The 12,867-nt window shown below is 38.5% G+C and overlaps 1 protein-coding gene and 2 long non-coding RNA genes across 3 annotated transcripts in view; all 3 read left to right on the top strand.

The window, feature by feature from the left end:
- Positions 1–1,141: 1,141 nt before the first annotated feature.
- On the top strand, positions 1,142–2,479 carry LOC134224479 (uncharacterized). Its single transcript, XR_009982950.1, has 3 exons — positions 1,142–1,582; positions 1,902–2,148; positions 2,207–2,479. It is a non-coding gene; the product is annotated as an uncharacterized LOC134224479 (long non-coding RNA).
- A 2,531-nt stretch (positions 2,480–5,010) lies between these two features.
- Positions 5,011–10,302, top strand: LOC134223182 (uncharacterized). Its single transcript, XR_009982472.1, has 3 exons — positions 5,011–5,348; positions 5,687–6,126; positions 10,033–10,302. It is a non-coding gene; the product is annotated as an uncharacterized LOC134223182 (long non-coding RNA).
- Positions 10,303–10,930: 628 nt separating this feature from the next.
- LOC134224545 (kinase suppressor of Ras 2) overlaps positions 10,931–12,867 on the top strand; it is a 32,072-nt gene continuing 30,135 nt past the window's right edge. Inside the window, exon 1 of the mRNA XM_062703925.1 lies at positions 10,931–11,496. Within this exon, the coding sequence (XP_062559909.1) occupies positions 11,202–11,496 (295 nt within the window). The 5' untranslated portion in view covers positions 10,931–11,201. The remainder of the gene's footprint in view (positions 11,497–12,867) is intronic.

Genomic DNA, 12,867 nt, shown 5'->3' with positions numbered 1-12,867 from the left:
ATGCATAAATAGTCAATTGAAGCTTGTTGAAGCATAATCTGGTAAAATAATTTAAATGACTACAGCGTCACTAGCGTTCTACTATTAACGCATTTGCCCAAAGGAAACGACGCACCGCGCTTTTTGCTATGGGGAGATAACATTGCGGCGTTTCCTAGGGTGCGGTTGTTCCTTTAGAATGGGAAACGCCGCGTGGAATCTTTTGCAAATGAGCTTTTGGAAACATTACAAAAGCCGCGCGGTGTATCGTATTGACAGCAACCTACAATACTTATGCTTCTACTCACGCTTAGATCAGTTTACCTATTTATGGGTACTTGATTCACCCATATATAGGTATTGTATACATTACCTATGTTATAGGTGAATTGTACTGATAATATTGGTAATATTTACTTATATTATTAGTAAACTGAGTTTACGCAAATTTGGGTGAATGCAATTCACCCATATTTGGATGAAAAACAAAACTTTACCGTGTTTGTTAGAATCAATAAATGGGCCTTTTCACGAGACGTTTAAAAACAGCTGATTTTATCGAGCCGGTGACAAGGGCGGTGTCATCATCATCAATAGACATAGCCCGCTGTCATCATTGAAACGCAGCATGAAAAAAATTATAGCCCAGGACATCCTGGCTACGATCTGGCGATGGGCTAAACAAAAGGATGTCAGTAGCCTGGATTTTATCGTCAATTGACAGTTCTTCTATGAAAGTGACAGCTTCGGACTTGCAGGCCTGTTCAGCGGTTGTAAACAAGTGCAGTCTCGGCAGTGTCACATGAAAAGGCCTATTGACAACAAAACATAAGGTGCCGTCAGACGTTGCAAGCAAATCACTCGCGACGAGCATTTTGCTCGCAGAAAGTGACAACTGTCAAAAATTTGCCTGTCTGACTACACTGAAAGTGATTGCATGCAAACAAATGACAACTCGTAAGCAAACGCTTGCTTGCAATGTGTGACTGCTAAGCGTTAAAAATTTTCAACTCGCAGAAACGAAATTGCGCTTGCTAGTGCAGCACTAGCAAATTTTTCGCTCGCAAAAGTGAAAACGTTTTCAGGTGGCAGTGTTGCATTACAAAAATAGGAATGAAATTAGATTTTGTGGTCGAAAATCAAGTTTTTCGTTTTTGTTTATATTTGCATGAGAGTAAATCAGACATTTGCTTAAAGTAAAAAACTGCTACGTGTGACTGCAATTGCGAGTGCTCTCAGAAATCATTCGCTCGCACGAGTGATTTGCTTGCAACGTCTGACGGAGCCTATAATCTCGTTTCGAAGTGTACACGGTAATATTGGAATACTCATTTTAGGAGTACTTTTTAATCACTCATGAGAATATTGCCTATACGTCACATTATGCGTAATTTTTGGGAGTACTTTTTACACTTTTTCTAGTATGTGGATGAATGGGAAAATGCGTAAAAAGTAGCTTATTGCGAGAAAAGAAAATCTTCTGACATTGTTAAAGTTAGCGAGTACGGAAATTGTTCGAGATTAAATTTAAAATTGAATTTTTAAGGGAATGTTATTTAATCTGAAGTTAATGAAGTTCGGGTGAGGACATTTAGCTAAACTGGTAAGTATACACTACTAAAAATCCACACATATTTATTGGCAAAAATCCATAGATTTAACTTATGATGTATATCAGCGCACACATAACCATTCTCCATGCGAACTACTAATAAAATATATATCCAAATAAACTTTATGTGTGGTTTCGAATTAGCAATTATTTAATTTATGTGTGGTTCTACATCGATTATATTAGGGTGGCGCTATTGCAAAAATTTATAACGGCGACACATATATCTTATACAGATATTTTTGGCAGTGTACTCATAAAAACAAACATTTTTTTATCCATTTTTTGCTAAATAATATTTACCTAATAGGTATTTGATTGTTATGAACGGCAATTTCAGCCTGCAGACCCCCTTGTCGCCGTACCCTATTCATGGCATCAGCGACAGCGAGCTGATGTCGATATCAGTTAGAGACTTCCTCGGGAGGAGATTATCCGGAAGATGAAACGGAGTTGAACGTTAAAGAACCATGAGTACGGATCAACTTGTCGGATCAATCAGATCGAAAACAAGAGCACTGGAGATAGAAAAGACTGCAGAAGATCGTAAAATAATGGTAAAATATTTGTTATTAACAGAATCACATATTCAGAACTTGTTTTTTTATGTTCTAGATCGTCAAAGCGTAGGATGATTTCGGATAACAGCATGGATTCTACCTCGGATTCCACTTAATGATAATTTATTTTTAATGTAAACTATTATTGAATTATCCAATTTTGTAAGTGTACTATTTTAGTTTCAAATTGATAGGATAAAAACAATCTTTGCGATGTAATTATTTAAAATTGGCAAAAATAAAAAAAAATACATCGAAATCGTTTACTTCTTCAGTGAGTAAAATTCATACACTTAACTAATATTAAGTTAGGGGTAAAAAGTATACATTTTTTATTTTTGTGGGAGTAAAATATACGCACTTTTTACTTTGCGAAAAGGAGTAAAAAGTATGCCTATTTTGACGTATGGGCAATATACTCATAAATGAGTAAACGAAATATACTCCTTTTAGGCGTAGTTCCACTTTTCTAGGATTATGCGTACTTTATAGTTCTAAAAGAGTATTTTCTGGTTACCGTGTAAGATCGCGGTAAAGTAATTTAAAAAATCGAATCCAGTTCTTCATAAATAATAGTGCCGTCCAATGAGCAGCTCGAAGTAGCTCGAAGTTGTTCCCGTCCTGCTCGTTCTTTTTTGTCAACAAATGGGCATGAGCAGGACAGGGAGAAACTTCGAGCTACTTCGAGCTCTCATTGGACAGCACTAATAACTTTTCAAAGTCCAGATCCACCATTTGCCTCCGATGCTATGGTGTTGTTAAATTTCTTGTTCTTCCCGTGCTACAATTATCACCCCATTCGCTGCCTGTTCCGGTGCTACTATTCCTGCATGCACGTATCGAAACCTATCTATTCGCTGTTATCCGACCCGGCTTCTGTGGTATCCGGACCAATGATTTTTATGCATCGAGTAAGTTATTTAGTTTAATGGAATTTTATAAAATTTATAATAAACTTTATTTTTTAGAACTTTCAGCATGCTGCGGATAACCGGTTGTTTCGCTGATCAGTAGCTGTCGGATGCTATGCACGAAGACCTTGAAGTTCTTAATTCTTCGCCAATTCTTGATTCGACGGGTCCGGAGGAAGCTGATGACCTTCCCCAGAAGTAACCGCAAACATGGGCAACGGAAGAAAAATTCACAAGGAGTCAACGAGAATTCACGGGAGGGAACGCAAATGCTACTTTTGTAACGAGCGCTGATTTTGTTGGGGGCTAAGCGATGCCATAACTTACGCACAGTAGATCTTGATTTAAAGGTAGGTTCTTCAGCCGTATAGCATATTTTAGTTTTTATTTTGATTTAAAATATATTTTTAGATCTTTGAACCTGTGGCGGCAGACCATTTGTTTCATCGTACTCCTTCCATCATCCTACAGCTATTCATCATCGGGATACCGTCAAATTTCCACACGGCTACTGCGGAGCTTCCTAGCAGGTGACCCGACGCCTGCTGCTGATCATTCAAGCTGTTGGAGCTACCTAGCAGGTGACCCGATGACTGCAGCGATTAATGCTTACCGATCCGAAGCTGTCGCCAGTTCCGGTACCGCGTGATTTGGCACGTTTATCCGACATCGAGTAGGTTATTATGTATTATGATTAAATTCGTTTAAAAAGGCAATAGAAGTACTGCCACTTGTTAATAAAGAAAAGCCGAGAGAAAAGCGACATTCGAACGATATGCTCATTTATTACGCGAAAAACGAAAATTTTATCCAATGCGATGTTTATTTCCAAAACAAAAAAGTTCACCCATATGTGAGTTAATTTCACCTATAATAGAATACCCATAAATAGGTAAACATTACTAATTTTTCTGAAATTGGCTTCTACTCAAATATGGGTAAATGCCATTTCACCCATAAATACGTATGTGCACTTTTTGGCGATTATGGGTATTCTTCACCCATATTTGGGTGAACTGAAGTAAGCGTGTATATCAGACTACAGTTCGATTATGATTCAGTACAATAGAGCTAATTAAGTATAGAAGAAGAATGTCACTGTCGTCATTGACGAAACATCTTTTGCTAGCGAGGATAGGGCGCTAAATGTCAACAAAAAATTAATATGTTTTGACAGATGTGTATCCAACATGTTTGGGAACGAGAATGAAGGGAACCGTCTTCTATTCGCGAAGTCGAAGCAAATTCTTCTCTTCCCTCCTATGGGAAACCCCATTGCTATCTGAAACATGGCCGCCATCTCCTCCTCTCTGTTGCTCTACTGTAAAAACCCATAGAGAACTGTCATTGGTTGTGTGAAGAATTTTGCTTCGACTTCGCAAATAGTTTACTACCTCTATTTTCAGTACCATTATCATTATGGATCAACGTGGAACGTGAACCGTTTTAATAAAGGTTCGACTATTGTTTGGATTTATACGGGAAGTTGTTGAAAATGTATTTGACATGAATTGGCAAATCTCGAATTCCGACGTGCGAATCAAAAGATGTTGTGGTTACAAGATAAAGAATCTCGCTGTCGTCAATGTCCGGAACATTATTTGTTGGCGAGTGTATGGCATAAATGCAGGGTTTGCAAAAATCGCTCTCAATAGATAACGAACAACGATAAAAGAGAGGCAAAACTGTTCCGAATCATAATAAGCCATGATAACAAATTTATCACACTTGTATACAAGTGCGAGAAAACAGAATCGAATAGGCAGCCCCCACAGAAAAATTGTGATTCTCGCTTCGTTTTCACTCATTTCGTGTTGGTTACTGCACATCTGTGTAGAACAGGTTGAAATGCATCATCAGAGCCAGTGCACCCCACATTTGAAGCTTTCTAAAAGAAATTTATCATGGGGTATAACATCCCGAATCAGTTCTCTATCATGACAGTGTTGTGTTAGGGCACGTTCTGAGCGAGGTTCGGAGAGAGCCTATCGCTGAAGAGAGGAAAAGGGAATATAAATGCTGTGCCTATGAACAGATCTGAAATAAAGATGAGTTAACTTTTGTACACCTTACTAGCCTGACGTGTTTACTTCTTCTTAAAGATTGAAACCCAATTATAGTTTTATACGGTGTCTATTTATTCCTTTGGTATCCACCTCGTATAATCCTCTTTGTAGTTATTACAATTGGCGACGAGAAAAGTACGAAAAAGTGCAATTTCGAGACAGTTATTCACTCAAGTTCAATAATTGGAAAATATTTCGCCCTACATTCCCAGAGTTCAGCGTAAGTGAATTTTCCCTGGGAAGAGCTAGGAGATTTGCGCTGGAAAATAGCGTCATTTTGTAGTGCGAACGTTCGTTTTATTGTGTGATCTTTTGTTCCTCGTTTTCATTGTTAGACTAAAAAGCGTTTAGTGACTGCAAACAAAATAAAAAAACGAGTGAAAGTGTGTTATGCATTGATTGATTGTTTTTGCAGTTAGCAATTATCTAATCGAACGAATTTTTAAAAATTTCTAGAGATTTTTTTTTGGTTTGAAGCATTTTAGCCTTTTTATGCTGGTGTAGTTTGTTTCATTTCTATATCTTACACCATTTTGTTTCTCTTTTATCTCCGTGCAGTTACTCCTTCTGAGAGGCCATTGCGAGAGTGAGTTCACCGTTCATCGATTTCATCGATCGCACACACACGACAGCCGAAGTAATCTCACGTCTCCCGCGGTGCCGGTGGCGCGAAGTGGTGTGCGGCATACAGCAATTGAGTAACCTACAGTGTTTACACCAGACAGTGACAGACCACTGTTTATCACTACTACTACAAAGCGGCAGCCTGTGCAGTGCAGTATAGTTGCTTGGATTGTGCTGTGTAGAAAAGTGCATCCATTGTTCGTTCGGGCTGGACCGACTTGCCTCAATAGATCAGCTGTTTGCGACGACGACGACCAAGCTGAGTTGGTGCTTTTATATTGTGAGAGGTTGACTTTTGCCACGGGTGTTCTCTTGAACGTTATTTTGGTTGCCGCCGCAGAATTCTTTGAAGGTGAAGTACTACAGTGTTCAAGGTACGTGACTTTATTTTTGCTAGTTTTGGTATTTCTTGTATTGTGACCAAATTTTGAAGAAGTGTGATATTTTATTAGTTGAATTTATTTCGTGTTTTCGATTTGTTTTTATTTTTAATAAAGAATGTCGGTGTCTACAACCATCGAGCCATACCTGCCAAATTCAATTCCATTCGCGCAATACGTTGAACAGCTCGAATATGTATTTCTGAATAACAATGTCCCGGAAGAACGCTACAAAACATCATTTTTAACCGTGTGTGGCGTTACGGTATTTTCTGAAATCAAAAAACTTTTTCCCGGTCAGGACGTAAAACCCTATCTTACCAGCAGATTACGGAACAACTTAAAAGCGATTTGACAAATGTGATTCGGAAGTGATTAATAGTTACAAGTTCTGGAGCAGAAGGCAGAGTAGGAACGAAAAATCGGAAGATTTCGTGATAGCGGTAAAGGTTTTGGCTGAACAATGTGGGTTCGGTACCTTTAAAGATAGGGCTATACGGGATCTTTTGGTAATAGATGTTTATAACCGCGAGATTCAAAAGCGTTTGTGTGACGAAGACGATTTAACTGCTGCTAGGGCGGAGAAACTTATTTTAAATCATGAAATTTCTAACATACGAACAAGTGTTTTGAAGGATGACGATGATCATACTTCCATAGTCGCTCGTTTAGGTAGAAAGGAAGTTCGTTCTTGCTCTAAACAAAGGTATCGCGGTAGAAGTAAAAGCGGTAATCGCAGCGTTTCGTTTTCGCCCAGGCATAAATTTGGAAGATATGGGGACCGGAGGTATGATTCAGAAAAACCGACGTATTTGTGCTCTTTTGGTAAAAGGAAAGGCCACACACGGAAGTTTTGTTATAAGTTGCATGGTAGAGAGCAGTTTCAGGCGGATGTCAAATTCTTAGGATCTCCAAAAAAGATCGTTGGTACTAGCACAAAAGGAAGCGGAAATTTTAAGAGACCGGTATATACAGACGAGGAAGACGAAGAGGACTTGCCCTGTATGATGATTTCCTCTATCAATCGCATAAATGAAGCTTGCCATGTAAAGGTTTTTGTTGAGAAGAGCGTTTTAATGATGGAGATTGACTGTGGCTCGGCAGAGACCGTTATTTCTGAAGAACTATTTTGAGGAATTTTGAGCATAGTAAGCTCTCATCTTGTAACAAGAAATTGGCAGTGATTGACGGCAAGAGATTAAAAGTTCTTGGGAAAATTAGCGTCTCGGTTCAGCTGAAAGGCAAAAAGCAGCAGCTTTTCATGATTGTGCTTCGATGTGACAACGATCTTATACCATTGATGGGCCGCACCTGGTTGGATTGTTTTTATGCTGGATGGCGGGACATTTTTTCGAATCCGAGGATTAAAGACGAAGGCATTTATAAGCTCGAAGAAGAAAGCGTGATCGAAGAGTTGAAAAGTAAGTTTTCAACTGTATTTGATGGGGATTTTCAACTCCAATAGTTGGGTATGAAGGAGATCTTGTTTTGAAAGAAGATAAGCCTATTTTTAGAAAAGCATATGGGGTACCGCTAAGACTGCGAGACAAAGTCAATGAGCATTTAGATTCCTTAGAGAGAGACGGGTAATTACACAGGTAGAAACCAGCGAATGGGCCTCACCGGTGGTAATTGTGATGAAGAAGGATCAAAACATCCGTTTAGTGATCGATTGCAAGGTTTCAATAAACAAGGTCATAATTCCAAATGCCTACCCATTACCTGTTGCACAGGACATTTTGCTTCTTTATCAGGATCTAAAGTTTTTTGCTCACTTGATTTAGCTGGTGCTTATACGCAGCTTTTATTATCGCCAGCCTCTAAAAAGTTTATGGTAATAAACACAATTAAGGGTTTATATGTTTACAACCGTCTGCCACAAGGAGCATCATCAAGTGCATCCATTTTTCAAAAAGTTATGGACCAAGTCCTTCAAGGCCTGGAAAACGTGTCTTGTTATCTGGACGATGTTTTGATTGCGGGAACTGATTGGGAGGATTGTAAAAGAAAACTTTACCTAGTACTGGAGAGATTGGAAAGAGCTAATATAAAGGTTAATTTGAAAAAGTGCCAGTTTTTGTGACAGAATTGCCATTTTTGGGGCACATTTTGACGGATAAAGGATTATCCCCGTGCCCGCAGAAAATTGAAACTATTCGGGAAGCAAAAGCGCCGCGAAATGTATCAGAGCTCAAGGCATTCTTGGGTTTATTGAATTATTATGGCAAATTTATCCCCAATCTTTCTTCCCGCATCAAGTGCCTTTATGGTCTTTTAAAGAAACATGTGAGATATACTTGGACGGACGAGTGTGAACAAACTTTTGAGGATTGCAAGAAATTTCTTCTTCGGCCTTGCTTGTTGGAGTATTTTGATCCCAAGAAGCCAATAGTTGTCACCACAGATGCCTCGAGTTATGGACTAGGAGGGGTGATATCACATATCGTAGGTGAAGAGGAACGCCCTATTTGCTTTACATCTTTCAGCCTAAATGATGCCCAACAAAAGTACCCCATCTTACATTTGGAAGCTTTAGCGGTTGTTTGTGCAGTTAAGAAATTTCATAAATTTCTTTTTGGGATGAAGTTTGTAATTTACACTGATCACAAACCATTAATCGGAATTTTTGGCAAGGAGGCAAAAATCAAATTTCAGTAACGCGGCTGCAACGTTATGTTATCGAACTTTCTATTTATGATTATGAAATCATATACCGACCTTCTTCCAGAATGGCAAATGCAGATTTTTGCTCACGTTTTCCCCTTGCACAGCCTGTTCCGAAAGTCTTGGATCGTGAATATGTAAAAAGTTTAAATTTTACAGAAAACTTTCCCCTTGACTATAAACAAATTGCTAAAGAGACCGTACGAGATGAGTTTTTGGTGAAAATTACGGCATATATTAGGCAAGGCTGGCCAGATCGCATGGATAGAAGGTTCAGGGATGTTTACTCTCACCACCAGGAATTAGAGGAAGTAGAGGGATGCGTGTTATTTCAGGACCGTGTCATCATTCCAGTCAATTTAAAGTCAAATGCGTTGGAACTGCTGCATAGGAACCATAGCGGCATAAACAAAATGAAGCAACTGGCCCGCAGAACGATGTATTGGTTCGGGATGAATAGGGATGTGGAGGAGTACGTTGGATGCTGCAGGATATGCAATCAAATGACCCCAGTTACGAGACCAGCAGCATATTCTCAATGGATCCCGACCAACAAAACCGTTTAGCAGAGTGCATGCAGATTTTTTTCATCTGGACCACAAAACATTTCTGGTGATTGTAGACAGTTACACAAAGTGGATTGAGCTGGAATACATGAGGACTAGTACGGATAGTAAAAATGTGATTAAGGTTTTCCTCAATGTATTTGCCAGGTACGGATTGCCTGATGTGTTGGTCACAGACGGTGGACCACCATTTAATTCCAAGGAGTTCGTTGAATTTTTCGAAAAGCAAGGGGTGTATGTGATGAAAAGTCCGCCTTATCACCCGGAAAGCAACGGGCAGGCAGAACGCATGGTTCGATTGGTGAAGGATGTTTTTAAGAAATTTTTATTAGACCCGGAGATGAAGAAGCTCGACACAGATTTACAAGTTTCCTATTTCCTTTTAAATTATAGAAACACTTGTCAAGAGGATGGGGGCCATTTCCCATCCGAAAAACTCCTTTCATACAAACCCAAGACACTATTGGATTTGATCAATCCCAAAACTAATAACAAACACAATTTAAAAGCAAGGCATGATGACTCTTCACCCGTCATCTCTACAATTACTGACAAGTTCGTTAATCTCAAAAGCGGTGACCTGATCTATTACAAAAACGCTAATAAAAGTGACATCAGACGATGGTTACCAGCAAAGTATATTAAACGAATTTCTCCAACTGTTTTTCAGATATCGCTCGGAGGAAGGTTGATTGCGGCACACAAACGACAGATTAAGATTTCCGACGATCATAGCCGCAAATCCGTTCCACGCTTCGTGTTAAGCGAAGAAAATGAGCATATTAATTCAAGAAAGCGAAGGAGAGAAGTCGATACTGAAGATGACGGATGCATATCCGATCAAGAGCCTGATTTTTATGGATTCCCGGCGGAATCGTTTATTTTTAGAGAAGATTCTCCGATCGGAGATCAAATAGATAGGCATGAAATTAATCAGGATACCAAGCAAATTAGAAAATCCAGTCGAAATTCTAAAAAAAACGTAAAGGTGATTTTTATTATTATTATTAAGTTTATATAATCATTCAGGTGTTGAATAGCAACCGAGCGCTATGAGCTAGCAACATTAAATAACAATTACTGTAGTAGGCTAGAACTTGAAAGAATAAAATTATGTCACTTCCATTGTTACCGTTACACAAACCAGACCTGTTTTACTACCAACTCTGCCTATCTCAATAGGTTATGGGCCCAGGTCAATTTGAAAAGGAAGTTGTAATCGGAACATTATTAGCAAGTGTCTAAACTTATCAAGATGACGGAAGATAAGCTTTGGTTGTTCGATGGAACAAACTTCGGAAATTGGAAGTTCCACAAATTTGAAAACTGACAGCATAATGTGTTTAAATGGGTGTTGATAGTTTTTAATCCGGAAAATTCCGAATTGGCGAGGTCCGGATAAACGGGGGGATACTGTAATGCGATTAAACGAGTTTCTTTGTGTAAATTTAATGCAAAACTTTGAGTGGTTTTTTATTTCTACAAATATAGATATTTTTTCAGATTCGTGTAAAAGGCTTTTCAAGTTTCCTTCAAATTTTCTGTCGTCCGTCAATCTGTCACTTCTGTCAGTGTCATGACATGGCTAGCAGCGCAATCATAATAGCAGGCATTTGGCTGGTAGTCGCTAAGTAGTGCAATTATTGATAAAAATATTGATTTTTACTACTGAATGTGCAGAGAAATAAATATCAGCTAAACATAAGTGATAATGAAAAAGATTTAAATAAATAAGTTACTACTCTCAAAAGCAGGCATTATGCTATGAAACATAAATCACGAGCTGGCAGTGAATTATTGATTTTGTAGACGCTCCGGGATTCCCGTAAATAAATAACAATGGCCGCAATGAGCAGTGATCAAGTATTAGCCAGTGATTCGGAAGTGAACATACGCAGAGGGCTTGATGTAATTCAAAGTATGATAGATATTTCGGCGGATCGCCTGGAGGGCCTCAGAACCCAATGTGCCACCAGCGCCGAACTCACACAGCAAGAGATTCGAACCCTTGAAGCCAAGCTCGTGAAAATGTTCTCGGAACTTTTACTGACGAAGGCAAAACTGTCGGAACGGTTACCGAGCCGCGGATTGCCAGCCACTGGTAATGAGCTCCGGCAATGGCTTCGCGTTGTTGGTGAGTAGTTTTGGAATTTTCATAGTTTTATACATTTTTGTCCTTTCTTTTCCACTCCAAAAACATAATTGCAGGGCTGGTGGCTGACCACTCTCTAAGTCAGCTGGTCACTTTTCTATTGAACTAATTAGGAAAAAGAATATGCTCTTACTAGTTCCAATCAAACCCGAATATAAACTATTTCAAAGAAATTCAAATCACTATCAATTTTATTTTATTGATTTTTAATTAGATTCAGTTGTAATTCGAATTCAAATGCAACCCGAATGGATCAAAAGCACATAACATTTTTAAAAAAATCAGTTCAATCTTTATTTCAATTTGTATTCGCTGGAATGAAATTCTTAAGAAATACTATAAAAAATAAAACATAAATCAATTTATATTAGGGGAAATGACGGCTTTGGCAGGTTTTGTTCTATTATTGGCAGGGGTTTTTTAATGACTGACTAGGCTCAAATTTGGCCTAAGTATTCTTTGCATATCAAAGAATATTGTGGCCAAATTTCATAAAATTTGGTCGACAAAAACCCCCCTGCCAATAATAGAACAAAACCTGCCAAAGCCGTATTTCCCCCTACAATGATATGAAAATGCTAATATCATAGTCGAAATTTAGACCAACTTCACTTTATGATAGAATTAGAGGCGATAAGATAGATTTGATAGACGATAGTTCCGTTATTCTATATGATACGGAACTGCCAAATCTGTACTTTCCTTTCTAATTCTCACATAGAAATGTGTGTCTAAATTTCGAAGCTGATATTAGCATTTCCATATATGTATTATTATACTAAGGCCGTAGTGGCCGTTGCAGTACATAAAAGTCGGCTAATTGAGCTCGGTTAATGACCGCACGTCACAAAGCTCACAGTCTAGGAAGGGTGGGCACCTTCCACCTGATTGATCTAGCTTGCTCGCTGCGCCTATTCCACGTAACCGACATTTTTGCACCGGCGCGCTAAAATTCGTATTCTGGCAAAAAACACGAAAAAAAATTTTGTTGTTGTTCAGGAATGTATGAATTTTTTTCGTTTGTTTGAGAAACTACATATGTCCACGGACTTTAAAGAGCAATTATGGAGTACTTACAGTTTTGCACTGGAAGTGCACCAGTTTGTTCAGTTTTGCCAAAAACTATTGATCTGTATCGAAGAAATCGAAAGGCCAATTTGTTCAAAAACAGTTTTTTGTTGTTTTCTCGAAATTGTGTAAAAAAGACTTGTGCAGTTTCTCAAACAAATGATTCAGTTCTTCTATGCATATTAGCGAACCTTAAATTTTAAAACTAACAAATAAGTGAAAGTTAGAGCTGTTGGAAAAATGCGTTCTTTAAGTATTTTAAAGACATCTTCGAAATCAAATGCG

This window comes from Armigeres subalbatus, chromosome 3 (assembly GCF_024139115.2).
Source record: "Armigeres subalbatus isolate Guangzhou_Male chromosome 3, GZ_Asu_2, whole genome shotgun sequence".
In the NCBI taxonomy this organism is placed as follows: domain Eukaryota; kingdom Metazoa; phylum Arthropoda; class Insecta; order Diptera; family Culicidae; genus Armigeres; species Armigeres subalbatus.
The sequence above is the reverse complement of the archived record's forward strand: the minus strand, read 5'-3'. Positions and strand labels throughout refer to the sequence as shown.